Genomic DNA, 22,774 nt, shown 5'->3' on the forward strand with positions numbered 1-22,774 from the left:
TCAATGAATTGAAACATCTTATCAATGAAAGTGTAAGATTAGGTCAATGTAAGACGTTAATTTGAAAAGAATAATAGTAGTGAAATGTCTAGAGGGGTTGTGTAAAGTAGGTAGAGAAAAACAAATTAGTTGGTAAAGATAAAAGACGTGTTGAAAATCAAAAGGAATAATAGTTAAAGGTCTGCATGGGGTGTCTAAAATAGCTAAACAAAAGACAAAAAAATAAGACTTTGTAAGACATGTGCTAAAATAACGTAGAATAATAGTAAAAGGTCTGTATGGGGTGTCTAAAGTAGATAAACCAAAAAATAAGGACTTTGTAATATGTGAGACGTGTTAAAATAAAGTGGAATAATAGTATGGGCTCCATTTATCATGATAAACGAAGGCCTAAAAGGTCTGTATGGGGTGTGTAATGTAGAGAAACCAAAACACATGACTTTGTAATAAGTAAGACATGTGTTAAAAATAACGTTGAATAGTAGAAAAAGGTCTGCATGCGGTGTGTTAAGTAGATAAACCAAAAAAAATTACTTTGTAATATGGAAGCCATCTGTTAAAAATAACGTGGAATAGTAGTAAAAGGTTATAGTTTGTAAAAAAAACACAAAAAGAATAATAATATAGAAATTTGTTCAATTCATATTACAAATATAAATGTTTATATAACCTTAAATTACAACAATTATAACATTAATAAAAAGAATGGCTATATCCAGTAATAAAAAAGGAAAATACCAAAAATATGCGCTTTTTTACGATGATGGAATGGTAAATATAGTCGAGATTTATCATTAACACGCCGCATCTCGACTTTGGAAAAAAGCGGTATAATACGACCAGTTTTTTGATAAATATTGGCGCACAAGTGCGCCTCACAGAGGGCGAGCTGCGGAGAACTTCTTGGAGAACTGAAAGTCGGATTTCTCCAAACAATGATAAATGGAGCCCTTAATGGCTTAAATTTTTTTTAAATATTAATTGTTGATTAACGGGTGATGGGTGTTACCAAAATAAGGTGAAAAGTTTCATAAGCATTTTGTGCACAATAAAGGAAATAAAAAAACTGCAGCCTTTCTATAGCAATTTTGTGTATGCAACTTGTTCTAGAGTTCAAGAAAATGTTTTTTTTCTCACCCCAAAAACAATATCCATGCACACAATGTGTGACTGCATGCGTACTGGCCTCTCTTTATATATAAGGAGAAGGCACCACACCTGTGGCATCTAGACACCAACCTTCATATGAAGTATTGATACCCAACTGATACAAAATGATCAGTCCAGTGAGTATGCAGGACAAAAGATTTATTTCATTGGGTTCTTCTTAATCCCCTGATGGAACAAGGTCCTGCTTTCAGGATTAAGGGATGAAGGTTAATTGAATAATATAATCAAAAGTGTCTCTTGGATAGCAAAAATAAAAAGTTAAGAATAAAACAATAATGGGTTTTAAAGACCAGACAATATTAAATGAGTGAATGCTGTCTGGAGACTGACTTTTTAAAGGTACCTTTAAAAAAAAGGTATTTTTTTAAGTTTTAGTATAAATATAGAAGTATATAGAGAAGAATAGTAGTTAAAGAATAAAGCTCATAATATAAAAACAATGGTATTACAAGATATTATCATAGAAAAATGCATTTGTTCTAATCTCACAGTAATCAGTAATAAGTTAAAGGGGGAATGAGCTCAAATATTTTTTAGAGATAGAAAGGTACCAAGGAACTTAAATAAAACTAGACTCATTCTGAAAATCATCCCACAGGAAAGGAAAAAGAAAAATGCTGGTATACAAAGTGGTTCATAGGTTAAAGGAGAGATCCCCAGGATGAAAAGGGTTACACAGGCTGATGATAAAACAAAACCGCTCACGGTAATTTGTAGAAGGGTAGCAGCAACCTACATCACCATATACAGAGGAGGAGTACGCCTATAAGGATTGGCTATTACGTATAAGCAAATAGCACATAAATGAAACATAAGGATAAAGCAACCAGTATTGTTTTATTTGTCATTGTCAATGTTCATTGTTAGTTTATTGTGGTTTAAAACGCCATCTTCAAGTAAGATCGATTATGTACACATGAGTGCGACTTGCAACAAACTTGTACCATGGGGCAAATTTGCCACTGTTTGTAATTTAATGCTTATCTCTCGGCAATAATAAAAGATGGATTTAATAAAAAAAACTCACAATTTCGAATTACATGTACATTTAATTCTAAAATGTTCATATTTTTAATATTTCCATTACCCAAACATCTATAATGCATTCCCTCTGAAACATTTATGTAGATAATAACATAAAAATACAGGGTACTGAAGTTATCTCATATAGTTTAAATGAATGTGTAGCAATGTCTGAAGATTGTATGTGTATTATATTTATATTTCATGGGTTAATGTACGTATGTAATAGCTGATTGCTAAAATATGAACATGTTCTGTTTTTATGAATATTATTGTAGATCGTAGAAGCTCTCGCTAAAAGCGATGAACTGTTTGTTCAGAACTGCAACAACTTGAATTCCTTGCATGAAGTGATTCCTACAGAGCTGCAGAGTAAATTCAGTGTCATTTGCAGAGAGAAAATTGAGCACATCTACAGACGGATCACTAGTTACAGGAAGGTATGATGGGAATATTTGTCTCCATTATTTATTGTTTTGTTTTTAAAATATACAATGAATGATGCATTTACAGTTAAAGGGACAGCCTACTTGAAAAAGAGTATTGTTTAAAATGATAGATAATCCCTTTATTACCCATTTCCCAGTTTTGCAACCAACACAGTTATATTGTTTCTAAGCCACTGCAGACTACCCCTTGTGCTGATTTTATAAATAACTGCACTGGAGTGAGCACAATGTTATCTATATGACACACATGAACAAACCCAGTCTAACTATGAAAAACTGTAAAAATGCACTGAGATAAGAGGAGGCCTTCAACGGCTTAGAAATCAGTTTATGAGCCTACCTAGCTTTACCTTTTGACAAAGAATACCAAGAGAACAAAGCAAATTTGATGATAAAATTAAAATGGAAAGTTGTTTAAATTTACATGTCCTATTTGATTCATGAAAGTTTAATTTTGATTTGACTGCTCCCTTTAATGAGCTTCAATTTGGGAGATTTAGTAATAAAAAGATGAATTTGATGAACTCATACAGTGTTAGAAAATACATTATTTAAAAACAATTTAGTGAGAATTAAACTAATCATGAGGATTCTGTATTTTCAAATTCATATTTTAATGTTATAAAGGAAAAAAAAAAAATTACTAATTCAGTGTGGTGTTTTTTTAAAAAAACAAAAAACTTTTTTAATGGCTGTAGAGGTTTCCAACACATTGTTAAAGGGACACTAAACCCAAAATATGTAATTTATGATTCAGGCATAGGCCCCCATTTATCATTGTGCGGACAGACATGATCCGCTATAGCTAGCCATGTCCGCTGCACCATGATAAATGCTGACAGCATACGCTGTTGGCATTTATCATTGCACCAGCAGTTCTTGTGAACTGCTGGTACAATACCGCCCCCTGCAGATTTGCGGCCAATCGGCCACTTGCAGGGGGTGTCAATCAACCCGATCGTATTCGATCGGGTTGATTTCTGTCTGCCACCTCAGAGCAGGCGAACAGGTTATGGAGCAGCGGTCTTTAGACCGCTGCTTCATAACTTGTGTTTCTGGCGAGCCTGCAGGCTCGCCAGAAACACAGGTCATCAAGCTCTGTTCGGAGCTTAATAAATAGACCCGATAGAATACAATTTTAAACAACAATTTCAATTTACTTCTATTATCTAATTTGCTTCATTCTTTAGATATCCTTTGTTGAAGAAATAGCAATGCACATGGGTGAGCCAATCACACGAGGCATCTATGTGCAGCAACCAGTCAGCAGCTAGTGAGCCTATCTATATATGCTTTCCAGCAAAGTATATCAAGAGAATTAAGCAAATTAGATAATAGAATCAAATTACAAAGTTGTTTGAAATTGTATGTTCTTTCTAAATCATGAAAGAAAAAATGTGGGTTTAATTTCCCTTTAAGCAACTAAGGGGTTAATTCATACGTATTGACATTGATTGGAACACACCAGGAATCTATGGATCTGGAGAGGTAGTTTTAGATTTGAGGATATTAACTGGATGTACTTTCTCTTGAGAGGTAATGTGTTACCATAGTAACCACGAGTGCATTGAGTTATTCAGCTCTGTTGTTAGTTGGTATGAGAAACTTAAGTTCTAAAAATAGTCAGTGGTCAATTGCAGTAACATGAATCCGTACATTGTGCTCCTCAACCTCAAGTGTTTTTGGTGTCTTTTGAAATGTCCCAGATGTTTGAAGCACATCTTTTTTTAAAAAAATCATGTGTCCCAGAATATCTTCTTATTAGATTTATGGGATTAAAATATGGAATTTAGTCTCTCCGGAATTTGGAATTAACTGTGTGAACACTCTAAATACCAATGTGGGGGAAGACTTACATTCTATTGTTCAACATCATGTTTTATTTCTGGAATACATTTTGCTGATATAACATTGTATCCGAAATATAAAAAAACTGTTTAAACACTGAAATGTTTTACCTTGTGTTCTATTGAGACACCTTTGATTAACCCTTTGAGTGCTAAGCACTTTCCCACCTGGGTGCTAAGGCTTTTTTAAAGGGTTTTTTATTTAATATTTTTAAAAATATTTTTTTCTTACTTTATTTTTAATTTATTTTAGATCCCCAAGGCGATTACCTTTCCAACAGTGGGTCTTCGGGGTCTGTAGCTGCTTAGATGCCTGAGATACAGGCTTCTAAGCAGCATGCCCTCTGCTCCTATATTTAACATTGTTAATGTTAAATAAAGTTGCACGGTGACGTCATCACGTTATTGCGTGTGATGTCACCACGCAAAACGGGAAGCCCCGGCGATGCCTGTCATTATGCAGCACCGATCGCCGGGGTAGGAGCGGGTGGGAGCCCCCAGATCTCCCTCAAGTTGGGAGAGTGCTAGTGACGGCTCTGAGCCGTCATTAGCACCAGAGTGGGAAACTCTGTGACGGCTCAGAGCCGTCATTAGCACTCAAGGCGTTAAATTAACATAGATATTTCTATAAAGTCAGTACATAAAGAGACAAGTACAAAATAAAATGCTCTAATATAGGCCTAGATTACAAGTGGTGTGGTAATGTTAGGACAGAAAACAATAAGTCGTTTCGTTAGACCAGGCTAAAATTAACAATTACCTTGATATGTGTTTAATTGATTATGTGTGTGTGTGTGTGTATATATCCTATATACTAAACGGCCAAGTATGTTTGTCAGATGCAGTCATGCGCAGTAGAGACTGCACGAGGACAAACATACCTGGCCGTTTGGATCCGGACAGCAGAGAGCACAGAGCAAGGCTAAAGCGGCGTGACAGGGGGCGTGACCAACGGGAGCGCCGTGCTGGGGGCATGGTTATGTGTGGCGAGGGGCATGGCCGGACGCGACGAGGGACGTGACTGGACGGGTGCCGTGATGGGTGCGTGGCCGGATGGGCTGCCACAATGGTGTCATGTCCAGAGACGGGCTGTGAGAGAGAGCGCAAGGGTTTGAAAGAGAGAGCCAGACAGGGGAAGAGAGAGCAAGAGAGAGGGGAGAGAGAGCAAAAGAGGGGGGAGAGAGCCAAAGAGGGGAGAGCCAAAGAGGGGGGGAGAGAGCCAAAGACAGGGGGGAGAGAGCCAAAGAGGAGGAGAGTGAGCAAAAGAGAGGGGGGAGAGAGCCAAAGAGGGGAGAGAGAGAGCAAAAGAGGGTGGAGAGAGAGCAAAAGAGGTGGGAGATAGAGCAAAAGAAAGGGGGGAGAGAGCTAAAGATGGGGAGAGAGCCAAAGAGGGGGGACAGAGAAGAAAAGAGGGGGGGAGCAAAAGAAAGGGGGGAGAGAGCCAAAGAGGGGAGATAGAGAGCAAAGAGGGGGGGAAAGAGAGCAAAAGAGGGGAGAGAGAGCAAAAGAGAGGGGGGAAAGAGCCAAAGAGGGGGAAAGAAAGCCAAAGAGGGGAGAGAGAGAGAGAGAGCAAAGGAGGGGGGTGAGAGAGCAAAATAGAGGGGGGAGAGAGAACAAAAGAGAGGGGGGGAGAGAGCCAAAGAGGGGGGAGAGAGAACAAAAGAGGGGGTGAGAGAGCCAAAGAGGGGGGAGAGAGAGCAAAAGAGAGGGGGGAGAGCCAAAGAGGGAAGAGAGAGAGCAAAAGAGGGGGGAGAGAGAGCAAAAGAGGGGGAGAGAGAGCAAAAGAGAGGGGGAGAGAGCAAATGAGGGGGGAGAGAAAGAGCAAAAGGGGGGGAGAGAGAGCAAAAGGGGGGGGGGAGAGAGCAAAAGAAAGGGGGGAGATAGACAAAGAGGGGGGAGAAAGTCAAAGAGGAGGGTGAGAACAAAAGATTGGGGGGAGAGAGAACAAAAGAGAGGGAAGAGAGAGCCAAAGAGGGGGGAGAGAGAGCAAAAGAGAGGGGAAGAGAGCAAAAGAGGGGGGAGAGAGACCAAAAGAGAGGGGGAGAGAGCAAAATAGGGGAGAGAGAGAGCAAAAGAGGGGGGATAAAGAACAAAAGAGGGGTGATAGAGAGCAAAAGAGGGGAGAGAGAGAGCAAAAGAAGGGGGGGGGGAGAGAGCCACAGAGGGGGGAGTGAGAACAAAAGAGATGGGAGAGAGAGACAAATAGGGGGGAGAGAGAACAAAAGAGAGGGGGAGAGAGTGCAAAAGAAAGGGGGGAGAGAACCAAAGAGTGGGAGAGAGAGCAAAATAGAGTGGGGAGCCAAAGAGGGGGGAGAGAGCCAAAGAGGGGCGAGAGAGAGCAAAAGAGGGGCGAGAGAGAGCAAAAGAGGGGGGAGAGAGAGCAAAAGAGGGGGGGATAGAGAGCAAAAGAGGGGGGGAGAGAGCAAAAGAAATGGGGGAGAAAGCCAAAGAGGGGGAGTGAGAACAAAAGAGAGGGGGGAGAGAGAACAAAAGAGAGGGAAGAGAGAGCCAAAGAGGGGGGAGAGAGAGCAAAAGAGAGGGGAAGAGAGCAAAAGAGGGGGGAGAGAGACCAAAAGAGAGGGGGAGAGAGCAAAATAGGGGAGAGAGAGAGCAAAAGAGGGGGGATAAAGAACAAAAGAGGGGTGATAGAGAGCAAAAGAGGGGAGAGAGAGAGCAAAAGAAAGGGGGGGGGGAGAGAGCCACAGAGGGGGGAGTGAGAACAAAAGAGATGGGAGAGAGAGACAAATAGGGGGGAGAGAGAACAAAAGAGAGGGGGAGAGAGTGCAAAAGAAAGGGGGGAGAGAGCCAAAGAGGGGAGAGAGAGAGCAAAAGAGAGGGAAAGAGAGAGCAAAATAAAGGGGAGAGAGAGAGCAAAAAAGAGAGGAGAGAGAGCCAAAGATGGGGGAGAGAGAGCAAGAGAGAGGGGGGGAGAGAGCCAAGATAGGGGGAGAGAGAGCAAGAGAGAGGGGGGAGAGAGAGAGCAAGAGAGAGGGAGAGAGAGAGCAAGAGAGAGGGAGAGAGAGAGCAAGAGAGAGGGGGAGAGAGAGCAAAAGAGAGGGGAGTAAGAGCAAAAGAGGGAGGGAGTGAAAGAGCAAAATAGAGGGGAGAGAGAGCAAAAGAGAGGGGGGACCACTGTACTGCAAAAAATGGCCTGTGTACATAGACTTTAGTACTATTATATATAATATATATATATATATATATTTGCAAACATACATACATATATACACATATATACAGGTACATGTTCCCAAATCCAGAATTCCAAAAGCCAAACTTATTCTTAAATTTAAACTTTGTTAATTAAAAATTATCAAACAAATACAGTTTCTGATGATACTATGTGGGATATCTATCAAGCTGTCAACTTTGTTGCATTCAACGGCACCAATACGCTCGCCTAACATCGCCTAACATCGCGGCCGCTGACCTGAATACGCTCTCCATATTTATAAAAAAGCTGGCAAAAAGCTGTGCACCAAGCACGGGGTGATGAGCATTGGACTGTTGTTAACTAACAGTCATCGATCTCGCTGCTATTCAGCTTTTTACCAACTTTATTTATACCCTGTCACTAAACGTCGCCACTATACTAAAATGTTTAACCCCTATCCCGCCGCTCCCAGACCCCACCGCAACTAAATACAATTATTAACCCCTATTCCGCCGCTCTCGGACCAATACGCTCGCCTAACATCGCCTAACATCGCGGCCGCTGACCTGAATACGCTCTCCATATTTATAAAAAAAGCCGTGCACCAAGCATGGGGTGATGAGCATTAGACTGTTGTTAACTAACAGTCATCGATCTCGCTGCTATTCAGCTTTTTACTAACTTTATTTATACCCTGTCCCTAAACGCCGCCACTATACTAAAATGTTTAACCCCTGTCCCGCCGCTCCCAGACCCCACCGCAACTAAATAAAAGAATTAACCCCTATTCCACTGCTCCCGGACCCCGTTGCAACTTAATAAAAGTATTAACCCCTATTCCGCCGTTCCCGGACCCCACCGCAACTAAATAAATGTATTAACCCCTAAACCCCTGGCCTCCCACATCACTAAAACTAACTAAACCTATTAACCCCTAAACCGCCAGCCCCCCACATCACCATAAACTAAATTAAGCTATTAACGCCTAAACCTAACAACCCGCTAACTTTCCATTAAAATTACAACATCCCTATCTTATAATAAAATATAACTTACTTGTAGAATTAAATTAAACTATATTAACCTATTAATTAACCTACCCTAACTATTATACTAAAATTACATTAAACTACCAATTAAATTAACTATATTACATATTAAAAAAAACCTAACGCTACTCAAATTATTTAAATATACTATTAAAAATAACTAAATTACAAAATAAACAAACACTAAGTTACCAAAAAAACCAGTGTCAAAAATAAAAATGAATTACACCTAATCTAATAGCCCTATCAAAATAAAAAATTCCCCCCAAAATAAACCCCCCCCAGCCGACAATAAACTACCAATGGCCCTTTAAAGGGCCTTTTGCGGGGCATTGCCCCAAAGAAATCAGCTCTTTTACCTGTAAAAAAAAATACAAACACCCCCCAACAGTAAAAACCACCACCCAACCAACCAACCCCCCCAAATAAAAACCCTATCTAAAAAACCTAATCTCCCCATCGCCCTGAAAAGGGCATTTGTATGGGCCTTGCCCTTAAAAGGGCATTTAGCTCTTTATTTTTTTATTTAGTTGCGTCAGGGTCCGGAAGCGGCGGAATAGTGGTTAATACATTTATTTAATTGCGGCTGTGTTGGGGAACGGCACGATAGGGGTTAATAACTTTATTTAGCTTGTGGCGAGGTCCGGGAGTGGCGGAATAGGGGTTAATTCATTTATTTAGTTGCGGCGGGGTCCGGGATCGGCGGGATAGGGGTTAATAACTTTTTTTAGGTTGTGGCGGGGTCCGGGAGCGGCGGAATAGGGGTTAATAACATTATGTAGGTGGCGGCGATGTTGAGGCGGCAGATTAGGGGTGTTTAGACTCAGGGCTTATGTTAGGGTGTTAGGTGTTAACGTTACTGGTTTTCTACCATAAAAATCAATGGGATATCTGGCAGCATTGAACATAAGCTTTAGCTGCTTTCAGACTCCGATTGATTCCTATGGCATCCGCGGTCTCCAGGGTGGTGGATTGAAACCCAGGTACGCTGGGCTGGAATAGCCGCGAGCATACCGGTTAACTATTTGATAACTTTTAAAAAGTGTCAAATAGTGCCGAATGTGCATTCGGAACATCGGTAATTACGTAAGCATTGATCTGTGTCAGATTGAGACCGGCAGATCGTATGTTGCGTCTTTTGCCGCTCTGTAGGCTTTGATAACTAGGCCGAATCAAGCTCGCCACAATTACGCTGCGGAATTCCAGCATATTTGCGGTTAACGGCTTGATAGATATCCCCCTATGTATTTAAAAGTATAAAAAATTATATAAAACTACCTTTAAGTTGCATGTATATTATGACATGTAAATATTACCTAAAAGACATAAGATATTGTTGTGTATACTTGGTTCCATCCCCTCTCCAAACTGTCCCATTTTAAAAATACAAATATTTTAAAATCCAAACTATTTCAAAATCCAAACCTTTTCTGGTCCCAAGCAGTTTGGATAAAGGGGTTTCTACCTGTATACACTTTTGAGCCCTTTCCAATCAAATACATTGAAACAGGCAATGTCATTTTAATATGTTTTAATTTGTTTTAATAGAAACTTGTATATATTCATATAGATGTATAGGTTTAGATATACAGGGAGTGAAGAATTATTAGGCAAATTAGTATTTTGACCACATCATCCTCTTTACGCATGTTGTCTTACTCCAAGCTGTATAGGCTCGAAAGCCTACTACCAATTAAGCATATTAGGTGATGTGCATCTCTGTAATGATAAGGGGTGTGGTCTAATAACATCAACACCCTATATCAGGTGTGCATAATTATTAGGCAACTTCCTTTTCTTTAGCAAAATGGGTCAAAAGAAGGACTTGACAGGCTCAGAAAAGTCAAAAATAGTGAGATATCTTGCAGAGGGATGCAGCACTCTTAAAATTGCAAAGCTTCTGAAGCGTGATCATCGAACAATCAAGCGTTTCATTCAAAATAGTCAACAGGGTCGCAAGAAGCGTGTGGAAAAACCAAGGCGCAAAATAACTGCCCATGAACTGTGAAAAGTCAAGCGTGCAGCTGCCAAGATGCCACTTGCCACCAGTTTGGCCATATTTCAGAGCTGCAACATCACTGGAGTGCCCAAAAGCACAAGGTGTGCAATACTCAGAGACATGGCCAAGGTAAGAAAGGCTGAAAGACGACCACCACTGAACAAGACACACAAGCTGAAACGTCAAGACTGGGCCAAGAAATATCTCAAGACTGATTTTTCTAAGGTTTTATGGACTGATGAAATGAGAGTGAGTCTTGATGGGCCAGATGGATGGGCCCGTGGCTGGATTGGTAAAGGGCAGAGAGCTCCAATCCGACTCAGACGCCAGCAAGGTGGAGGTGGAGTACTGGTTTGGGCTGGTATCATCAAAGATGAGCTTGTGGGGCCTTTTCGGGTTGAGGATGGAGTCAAGCTCAACTCCCAGTCCTACTGCCAGTTTCTGGAAGACACCTTCTTCAAGCAGTGGTACAGGAAGAAGTCTGCATCCTTCAAGAAAAACATGATTTTCATGCAGGACAATGCTCCATCACACGCGTCCAAGTACTCCACAGCGTGGCTGGCAAGAAAGGGTATAAAAGAAGAAAATCTAATGACATGGCCTCCTTGTTCACCTGATCTGAACCCCATTGAGAACCTGTGGTCCATCATCAAATGTGAGATTTACAAGGAGGGAAAGCAGTACACCTCTCTGAACAGTGTCTGGGAGGCTGTGGTTGCTGCTGCATGCAATATTGATGGTGAACAGATCAAAACACTGACAGAATCCATGGATGGCAGGCTTTTGAGTGTCCTTGCAAAGAAAGGTGGCTATATTGGTCACTGATTTGTTTTTGTTTTGTTTTTGAATGTCAGAAATGTATATTTGTGAATGTTGAGATGTTATATTGGTTTCACTGGTAAAAATAAATAATTGAAATGGGTATATATTTGTTTTTTGTTAAGTTGCCTAATAATTATGCACAGTAATATTCACCTGCAAACACAGATATCCCCCTAAAATAGCTATAACTAAAAACAAACTAAAAACTACTTCCAAAACTATTCAGCTTTGATATTAATGAGTTTTTTGGGTACATTGAGAACATGGTTGTTGTTCAATAATAAAATTAATCCTCAAAAATACAACTTGCCTAATAATTCTGCACTCCCTGTATATTCTACAAAAAATCAAACAGTTTATATACTGTATGCATATTTATACAGTATATATATATTTATATATATATATATATATATTTTTTTTTAAACAAAAATAATTTCTTCTAAGTGAAGAACATAGGAATGTAAATATTTCTATCGCACATGAGGCTTTAGTGCAGTTTCAGATTAGTGTGCAAGAAAATAGAAAAGGCTTTCTTTAGCGGACCCCATAAAATTCTAGAGTTAGAGGCAGTTGGCACAGTCGCAATATCATCAAGACACCTGAAGTCATGAAGCCTGAGTCTTTTGCTTGCTAACGTTTTTCTTTCAGCTTGTAATACCAGCGCCAACTCGGATGACTAATATTTTACCTTGGGAGGAGTTAGCACTCATCGCTACAATTGTATTCTAGGCCACTGTATGTTAGATCATTTTTTTATTGCACTATTGATTGCTTATAACTATGTATTTAACCCCTACAAAGGGATTAAATACATAGCAAAAAGTGGGAGCTAGCTGAACACATCTGGTGAGTCAATGACAAGAGCCAAATGTGTAGCCATAAATCACTAGCTGACTCCCAGAAGTTTATTGCTGCTGCTGATCCTGCACAGATGTACATATATTTTTCAACAAAGGATCCCAAAATAACAAAGTAAATGTGATAATAGAAGTTAATTTAAAAGTCTTGCTCTATCTGTATTATGCAAGAAAATAAAAAATGGGACTTATGCAAACTATTAAAAAGAAGTTCAGGGAAGAAAAAAGTTCTGATCTTCAAAGATTTCTACCAATCAATATAATACTACATTTTTTGCGTATGTTTCTAGTGGTGCATAAAAAATGCATGATCAGCATATCCGTTTCACATTCTGAGTAACATTAACAGTATTACACAAAAATGTAAAAATACAGACTTTTATGCTATTGTCAGCAAGTTATGTACATTGGAAAATAATAGATATGATTTCCATTATATTAAATCTGTGACATGAAAAATGACTTTTTAGGAGCTATTAGTTACATCTGTGCCGTTTTAATCATATATATTGAGTGTATGTAGCACCGGCAAGTAGCAATATGAGTCTGATAGAAGTAATAAACAAAATGTGCTGACTCCACTGCATCCCAGCAGATAATATGATTTATTTGTGAGATGGATTATCTGTCCATCTTGGGTAAACAGAAACGATATATGTTTATAGCAAGTTGATCTTTGTGAAAGATTCATTTTCAGATGCTGAATATAAGAGAAGTCAGATTCAGCCATTGTAAGATCTTCCTATTTTTTAAGATAAAGAACTGGTCTCATAAATTATCTTTAGCTCAAAAAATACCAATGAGACATTTCACGTGCTTACTATAAACAAAGTATAAGTCTAGGATAATTATGAAATGCAGATCTATTTTTTTCTTTCTGAAACTGTAGATTATTTATTTTTTTAATAATATTTTTAATTATAATTTTCCCTGGGAAAATTGACAATTTTTTATGGCATATATTTCAATTTTCTGTTTGTTTTTTTTCCCCTGATTTAACTCTTCTCCTTTCCATGGTATAGTAAATAAAATTAAATACCAAATAAGCCAAGACACATACATAATATTTATTTTCAGTTTTAGTATGTTTAAACTAAAACAAATTTGGTTTGAAATACAAATCTTAATTTTTCTATATACTCTATATAATATAATTTTTACATTTTTCACACAAACTGACACAGAATTAAAATGGCTTCTATTCCTCAGCAAACAAAACATTTTATGGATTGCTTTTAATAGTTAAATGAAACACAATGTAACAACCAAAATATAAACTCAAATTTAATCAATTTCCTCAATTTGATTTAAAAATAAAAAATGTAATTATTTTTGGTAAGTTAAATATTGTAGTAGATCAACCTGGACTCAAATGAGTAGTAACACTAATAAAATATACAGTTTTATCTAGCCACCAAATGTGTGTTGCTGACTGTTTGTAGGAATTTCATCCATGTTTGCTCTACTGCCAATGTATTTTTTTTTTTTTACATATTTTCAAATTAAATTACTATAAAAGAAATTCAGGAAACAAGTATTGAGTACAGGTATTGCCTTTTCAGATTTCAGTTTTTTATTTTTATTCTGAAAATAGTTTATGACGTCTAAGTATAGTTTAATTTGCACCTCAATAAGGTCCAATAGCTATAAATGATTTATATGTGTACATACCTGATAGAAAATCATGGCTGGATGTGCCATTTGCCTAGGGATATCCTCAAGGCAACACCTGATATATACAATGGTAGATCTTTTCATTTAACTCTTGAATATTTTACAATTTATTTTTTTTTTATTTTTTTTTATTAAGAGACTGGAAATAAATACAGTATACAATTATACAATTGGTTCCCCTAGGAAAGTCTACAATACAACAATGTGTTTCGTAAATCACAGGAGCAAAATGAAAAAAAATTAAATGACACAAATATACATATTTCACCCGTGTAAAGATACCCAAACAGGATGTGTTCTACATTATTGTTTCTGAAATTAAGCCTGTATCCACATAGAGAGATTCTGCCTACATACACAATGGGCTTAAGTATAATAAGTAATTTCTAGGTCCAGGGGACAGAACCAATGTGTCTCATTTTTTTAAAAACATTAAACAACAAGCAAACAAACAAACAAAATAAAACAGACAAAACAACAATAACATGTTCAAATGTTGATGACAGTTTACAGAAACGGGCTGAGTTAAGCTATGTTTTAATCATAAAATATATGTGAAGCTAAGTTGCTAAATTTCCAATCCTTAGTCATCAAGTTTCAGGGCTGTAAGATTTGAATGCAGAATTTACTGCCACTATATAAGACTGGCAGGAATCCCAGTAAAGGAACACTTATGGTCAAGACCCTGGTTAACTGTGATTGTAGGTATATAATAGAGAATAAACTTAACCTACAGTCTCATGTGCTAGAGAGGTAAAGTGAATAAATAATTAGTGCTATAGGTTCAGCAGGATAATGCTCATCCACATTCAAACAGATCTGCATTAGCTATGGAGTCTAAGAGACTATACAATAACTGTCACTAGGATAAGAGAGTATACATACAACTAGTATAACACCGCTTGGACTCCTTTTTATGTTGGATCCTTGCTTTTACAGACGACTTTTACCCAGGTGCAATAGTTAATTAACATAATGCTTGTCACAGATTTAGTAAGATTTACCATCTCTAACATAAAATGTGAAAATTAAACAAATTTAAAATCCAAAAAAAAATAAAAGCCAACAGGGCTAAAATTAACAATGGTTAGGCTTCTAGATAATTCCTTCCAAAATGAGCAGGAGGAGACTTAAAATTTACATGTGAGTATAAGCCATCTAGATCTGTCACGAAGACAGAGAGTCCTTTTCTTTCTTTTTGCAAAGGTCACAAACTCCTGCAACAATAAACAACAACAAAAAAAAAGAAAACAAGCAGGGCAAATCCAGATCATGAAGTACAACGTCAGCATGTGTTATGATTAGCATGCCGTATTAACTTATTAATATAAAGGGTCTTATTTTATTCAGAGTCTTGCTTTATTCAGAGATAGTGCTATTGGCATATCAGCTAGAGTAAATAAAGGTGCCTTTTCTGCATTTACTCTTGTATAGTACCGACCAGTGTTCACTACTGTAATACTGTACTTTCATAATAACGTTGAAGATAGAACCAGAGCAATACCCTGTCCGAGCGAAATCACAGGAACAAGATCATCCAATACCAGTAGGTGAACAAATCCTTGAGTATCCCTTCCAGCAAATGCGGTCAGAAGCAGGCTGTAATATGGAAAAATATAGCTGCTCCCCCAGCTGTGCCATAGATATGAAAACAACTGTGTCCTACTCTTCTACTAGGATAGGATGAGGGAAATCTTTACTTTTGCTAGTAGCGTGTTCTCGCTCGAGTGACTCATCACCAGATACTTGACCCAAGTGTGTTTGAAATTCTTGTAGGTTTTCCAATTTGTGGTGTGGGATTGCGGCCTTGGAGGCAATTTGCATGTGAGCCGGTGCAAAAATAGATATATAATAGAAGATCTCCGTCTCCAGGGCGATTACATGGCTATTACAGTAATTGCTCTGTGGTTGAATATTTAGGCCATCCTCAGCCAGCGAGGCATTAAATGATGACTGATCAGTTTCCATGTGGCCATCTTTATAGGAATCACTGATGCCATTCAAAAAATGAGTGCATTGTCTAGTTGTTCGAATCTCCTCACCAAGGGTTAAACAAGAGGCTTCCAAGCCATCTAGGAGCAGTATGAACAATCCGATCAAATCTTTAACAATCGAGTTTGTGCAGTCTCCCATCATTCCAAGATGAGTTGCGTCGTTTTTACACACAGTGTCTATTTAAAACATTCACGCTCTTCGCCTTCCGGGGCTCAGGGAAGATGTACTCCTGAATCCATTAGAGTATCCGGGCATCCGAAATGCCAAAGAAAAAGGGGATGGCTAGGTTCAATTAGCAAAAAATAAAGCAGATTTCCCCAGAGCTGAAAACTTCTGCTGCCATTTCCTGACGCCATCCACCGGACGTCCTATTTTACAATTTTTTACTATTTTATTGACAGCATTAAGTTACTTCTATTGCTTCTTCAAAAGATGTGTTTGCAGATATCAATGAATTTAGAGGCACACTATAAAAATTATAAACAATTAGCTATTGCAAGAACCTTTCCACAATCCTTTCAGTTAATTGAATTATACAAATCTAATTTCCAGATAATATTAATAACCAGATTACAGAATGTGTTAGTATTGCAAGTATATAATAAGTAGACATTATAATAATACGTTTAATAACAGACATTATTTTGATTTATAGTGAGAGTATTTGCGTTTTAGTTCAAATGTATGTTGTTCATGCTTTCAGTTTTCATAGCAAATTAACAAAATAATATTCTACCTGTATTTAGTGTTCATTCATTATGTCAATAAATATACCGGTAATTTTCTTTGATGTATTTTCTAATAGTTTTCAAGAGTGCTTAAAAACAGAGCCTGGCCTACTTTCAAGCAAGCAAAGTCAAAAATATCTCCCCTGCACAGCAGTGACTTCTGTCCAACAAACTGCCATTTAAACATCATGGAGGTCTCATACCCCAAAACACTTACTTCTCTTGGAAGTGCCTTTGGAGTTCAACTGGACAGCCGAAAAAATGCATCACATGACAAAGAAAATAAAAGCACAGAGCAAGGTGAGAATGCCCGTGTATTTTATTTAATTATATAGTGCCATCAGGATACATCTCTCTCTGCTGGTATTTAATCTGTCGGCAGTTTAAATTAAATTTTTATTCAAGTTAGATAAAACTTGATCAGGAGCATGCATGTATATTTAGCTCTATATTTAACATTATTACAATCACTGTTGCCATATAGTGCACTTGACACATGCACTCCCCTGAGCTTATCTAGGTATCCTCTTATGGAAAGGAGCTAATTTTGACAACCTTGTCACATTTAATTTTTCCAGCTCAGCTGATACATAATTCAGATTATTATAGCCTATGGTGAATAAATAATCTTGATTTTATTAAAGACAGGAGGCGAATATTTTGCATCAAATCTTTACTAAATCCAAACAGCAGCAAAGAAAACTTACAGAGAGAAAAAATAAATAGCATAGTAACAAGACTGCACCAATCAGCACACAGCAGCCTAATAAACTGTAATGAGCAAGTCCAGCACTTCCTCTTTTCTTTGATCATAAGACAGCGGAACCAATCATGAAGAAAACAAACTCTAAAATATCCATCCTAGACCAAAATGGAACAGCGATACCCAGGAACGGAGAATCAACAGATGACCTGGTCCGTAGATAAGGGAGAACATAAAATCCAGAGTCACTGAAAAGAGAAAAAACGCAAAGTAACAACAATCCCAGTAAAGGAAAATTAATAGCAATAACATCATTTAGATAAAATTTCCACAAAACAAAATCTTATTAATATATATTGGGAGGGAAAAGAGGGGTGGGAAAATATTCGCCTCCTGTCTTTAATAAAATCAAGATTATTTATTCACCATAGGCTATAATAATCTGAATTTTATGGCAAGACAGGAGGCTTCATATTTTGCATTTTTAAAGCACTTACCTAAAAAAAATTCTAAACAAAATGAACAATTTCAAAAAACTTTCAGAGTCGAAGCTCTGATGTCCCTCTTGAAAACCCTGGGGAAGGAAGGTTCTTTAAACCCCATTTTACCTCTGGGGAGGAGGTTCTATCACCCCTATGTGAAAAGCCCGGGGAAGGGGCTAACAGCCTTCGAGCTGGAGTTATGCCTCTATGTGAGACTGGGAGATATAGGGTCTTCCCAAACCAATTGCAAGGATACAAGAGATTCTGATATTGAGCTACAGAGTTTAGTACAAGTCTCATAGGAATTAAGGGATACCTCTGAAAAGGGCTTAAGGATGATTGAATACGTTGGCCATGGCTGATACAAACTTTCAAAGGCAAAAAACTACTTAGAAGAAGGAAGAGGATAGAAAAGAGAAATACACAAGGAAAAGAAATTTTCAAAGGAAGAATAAAATTAGGAAAGTAAAGTAAATAAATCCACAATGAGAAACCAGTGTCGCGCTGAGCAGCGGCTCGCATGACCGACCGGAGCTAGTCACTGGTCAGGCACGCGTCCGCATGGACTCTCAGCACAGCACCAGAGGAGATAGACAAAATAAGAGATAGTATAGCCAAAACCAATCCAATATTCACCTTCGACTAGACTATCCCTCCAAGGGAAAGAATAGGTAAAAGGATTAGAGGAGTACTAATAAAGAAGCTGGTTAATACAGAACAGATTAAACAATACTCCTAAGTGAGATGCCCAGGAGAGGGGCGTGAGTCCTTCCAAAGGCGCTTGAGGGCGAAAGTGACATTGATACTGGGCTGAAAGAGATTGAAGTATGGGAGACAGTTCTGGAGTGTGTTGAGAGGGTTTATGATCCACCTCAAAAGAGGGGGAAAGGATTTACTTATGGGGCGACAGCAAAGATCAAAAAATGTAAGCAAAAAAGACCTCTTCGGAAGAAGGAAAAGTTTAACAGGCTAAAATTGTAATTTCGAATGGCCTAAACGCAGGCTAAATAAAGTTATATTTAATAGAGCCTTAATACAGGCTTAAAATAGTTACAGAATATAGCCTTAATAGATTAATTAATAAAGCCTTTTTTATTATTATTATTATTATTATTATTATTATTATTATTGGATATTTAAATAGCGTCAACAGATACCGTTGCACAAATTAATACAGGCTTAATATAGCTAGATTTAAAATAGCTTAAAACAGGCTTAAAATATAGTTATATAGAAAAGCCTAAGAAGGGATAATATATTTATTTGAAAAAACTAATACAGACTATTATATCATATAGCTTAAAGGGACATTAAACACTACATAAATGCTAAATAAAATGATGCATTCATAGAAAATATTAGTCTGAGAATAACATGTAGATGCATTTTTAAAAGTTTAAATAGATCTTTAAACATTGACAAAATAAGTGTAATGTTTAAGTGCCTATAAAACAATGGAAGCTGCCATGTTGTAACTTAGGTTTTCTTCTCTGCTGTGCCCAATCAGGGACAGTTTTAAATAGGTCACTAGAGTGTGCAGCCAATGACTGTGTGGAGTATAACATTGTTCTGCACTTCCAATTCTAACAGGAATTGAAAAACTCAGAATTTCAGAATGGAATTACAGGAAAGGGGGACAAAATAAACAATGGAAGTATATAGCAGACTTTTTTATTTATAAATGATTTATCATTTTATATTATTATCTCAAAATGTTCAATGTCCCTTTAAAGGGACACTGAACTCAAAAAACAGAGTTTGAAAAATAGATAAAATGTTTAAAATTAAGACACTTATTAATGTCACATACTTTGTAATAACTTACTGTTTGCCTGCAATTGATTCACAAAGTAATCCTGATTTCCAAACCCACTCCGTGGGTACCTGATCACCTAGCCCTATCTTGCATGAGAACCCAGGTACCAATATGGCAGACATTATTCGCTATGCGTCTGCGCAAGGTTTTGACACTTCGCGAGATGCAGACTAAACATTTTCATTTGATTCATAAAAGCTGAATATTATTGGTTGAATATACGGACGATTGTACAGCCAATATTTGTGGGCTGTTTTAGCCTACCTCATTAGAAGATTTTAAAACGAAATTTTATATATATTAGAAGGATCTTTGAAACTGCAAGTAGGTGCAAATTATTTATTTGAACATTATAACCTGATTTATATAATTGTTATATATGCCAAGAATAAAACTACAGTAATCCTTTAATACAGGCCAAAATACTAAAAAACAAAATAACCTAATACCGGTTAAAATACTCATATTTAATAAACCTTAAAGGGACAGTCTAGTCAAAATTAAACTTTCATAATTCAGATAGGGCATGACATTTTGAACAACTTTCCAATTGTCTTTAGTCATTACATATGCTTTATTCCCTTGGTGGTATTTCGGAAAAGCTAAACCTAGGTAGGCTCAAACTGATTTCTAAACCGTTGAAAACCGCCTCTTGGCTCAGAGCATTTTGAAAGTTTTTTGTTTTTTTTCACAGTTAGACAGTACTAGTTCATGTTTGTAATATAGATAACATTGTGCTCACTCCCGTGGAGTTATTTAGGAGTCTGCACTGATTGGCTAAACTGCATGTCAGTCAAAAGGGGGCAGTCTGCAGAGGTCCAGATACAAGGTTATCACAGAGGTAAAACATATATTAATATAACGGTGTTGGATATTCAAAACTGGGGAATGGGTAGTAAAGGGATTATCTATCTTTTTAAATAATAAAAATTCTGGTGTAGAGTGTCCCTTTAATAAGGGTTCATTTATATAATATAGCCTAATATACTTATATTCAAAGTATCCTAATGCAAGCTTATTATACAATGAAGCCTCAATTAGGCAGATCTACTATATTCAGGAAAACCTTATATACCGGCTTATATCTAATATATCCATAATACTGGCTAAAATTACTATATAAATATAGCCTAAAATATATAGCCTGAAAACAGGCCAAAGAACTTATAATATAGGCTCATAAAGGCTAAAAACTAAAATAAAGCCCTAATATAGGTTTAAATATATAGCCTAATACAGGATAATCTCCTTATATTCAATAAACCTGAAGCAGCTGAATGTGTATATATATATTATGGAAAAATTGTATGGACTTTAAAACTGTGCTCTGATAGAGATGTATTAAGAGCAATTTAGACTGAATAGCCTGTGCAATACAAGCTTCCAAAATGAATCCGTATATATGTGCATAAAGAACAATGACAAGTGGCATTAACTTCTGGATGTATATTACTATTTAAGTGAAACAAGCTCCTATATACTCCAAACCAAGCCATAAGAGACAAAATACACACGTATATATACATACATATGTATACATAAAAACATGTACATGTATACACCTAAACATGTATATATACACACACACACACATATATTCACCTACACATGCATACATAAAAACATGTATAGGAACACACATACACATAAATATGTACATATACACACACATAAATATAGCTACATATGCCTACATAAAAACGTGCATAGGTACATCTAGACACAAAGATCTGTGTGTATATATATATATATACACATTTTTATATATATATGGTGTGTGGGTTAAGCAGGAGTAAGAAGGCTGTATACACTCTGACCATGGGTAATGGTGACCTCTCTAACCTACCTCTGGTAGTAATGATGTCTAACCCCTGGTGATAATACTAGCATGCCTTCAGTTTTATACAATGAGCAGTGCTAATACCAGGGTAACGAACAGTGACAGCCGCAGACTGCCAGTTAATGTGCTTGCCAACCCCAGGACCCCATACAATGAATTACAGATACCCATATATGATGTAGTGTGTGTGTCTATCTGTATCCATAACTGTGTGTGTGTATCTGTATGTATAAGTTTATGCTATGTAGTGTGTGTGTGTCTGCATGTATAAATGTAAGCTATGTAGTGTGTGTATGTGTATCTGCATGTATAAGTGTATGCTATGTAGTGTGTGTCTGCATGTATAAGTGTATACTATGTAGTGTGTGTGTATCTGCATGTATAAGTGTATACTATGTAGTGTCTGTGTATCTGCATGTATAAGTGTATACTATGTAGTGTCTGTGTATCTGCATGTATAAGTGTATGCTGCATGTATAAGTGTATGCTATGTAATGTGTGTATCTGCCTGTATAAGTGTATGATATGTAGTGTGTGTGTATCTTCATGTGTAAGTGTATGCTATGTAGTGTGTGTGTATCTTCATGTGTAAGTGTATGCTATGAAGTGTGTGTGTATCTTCATGTGTAAGTGTATGCTATGTAGTGTGTGTGTGTATCTTCATGTGTAAGTGTATGCTATGTAGTGTGTGTATCTTCATGTGTAAGTGTATGCTATGTAGTGTGTGTATCTTCATGTATAAGTGTATGCTGTGTAGTGTGTGTGTATCTGCATGTATAAGTGTATGCTGTGTAGTGTGTGTGTATCTGCATGTATAAGTGTATGCTGTGTAGTTTGTGTGTATCTGCATGTATATGTGTATGCTGTGTAGTGTGTGTGTATCTGCATGTATATGTGTATGCTGTGTAGTGTGTGTGTATCTGCATGTATAAGTGTGTGCTATGTAGTGTGTGTGTATCTGCATGTATAAGTGTATGCTATGTAGTGTGTGTGTATCTGCATATGTAAGTGTATGCTATGTAGTGTGTGTGTGTGTGTCTGCATGTATAAGTGTATACTATGTAGTGTGTGTGTATCTGCATGTGTAAGTGTATACTATGTAGTGTGTGTGTATCTGCATGTATAAGTGTATGCTATGTAGCGTGCTACTGTCCATTTTTGCT

At 37.3% G+C, this 22,774-nt stretch overlaps 1 protein-coding gene across 1 annotated transcript in view; it reads left to right on the forward strand.

The window, feature by feature from the left end:
• PREX2 (phosphatidylinositol-3,4,5-trisphosphate dependent Rac exchange factor 2) overlaps positions 1–22,774 on the forward strand; it is a 689,594-nt gene that overhangs the window by 386,575 nt on the left and 280,245 nt on the right. Inside the window, exons 23-24 of the mRNA XM_053715101.1 lie at positions 2,472–2,633; positions 16,848–17,070. Of these exons, the coding sequence (XP_053571076.1) occupies positions 2,472–2,633; positions 16,848–17,070 (385 nt within the window). The remainder of the gene's footprint in view (positions 1–2,471; positions 2,634–16,847; positions 17,071–22,774) is intronic.

This window comes from Bombina bombina, chromosome 5 (assembly GCF_027579735.1).
Source record: "Bombina bombina isolate aBomBom1 chromosome 5, aBomBom1.pri, whole genome shotgun sequence".
Lineage (NCBI taxonomy): Eukaryota > Metazoa > Chordata > Amphibia > Anura > Bombinatoridae > Bombina > Bombina bombina.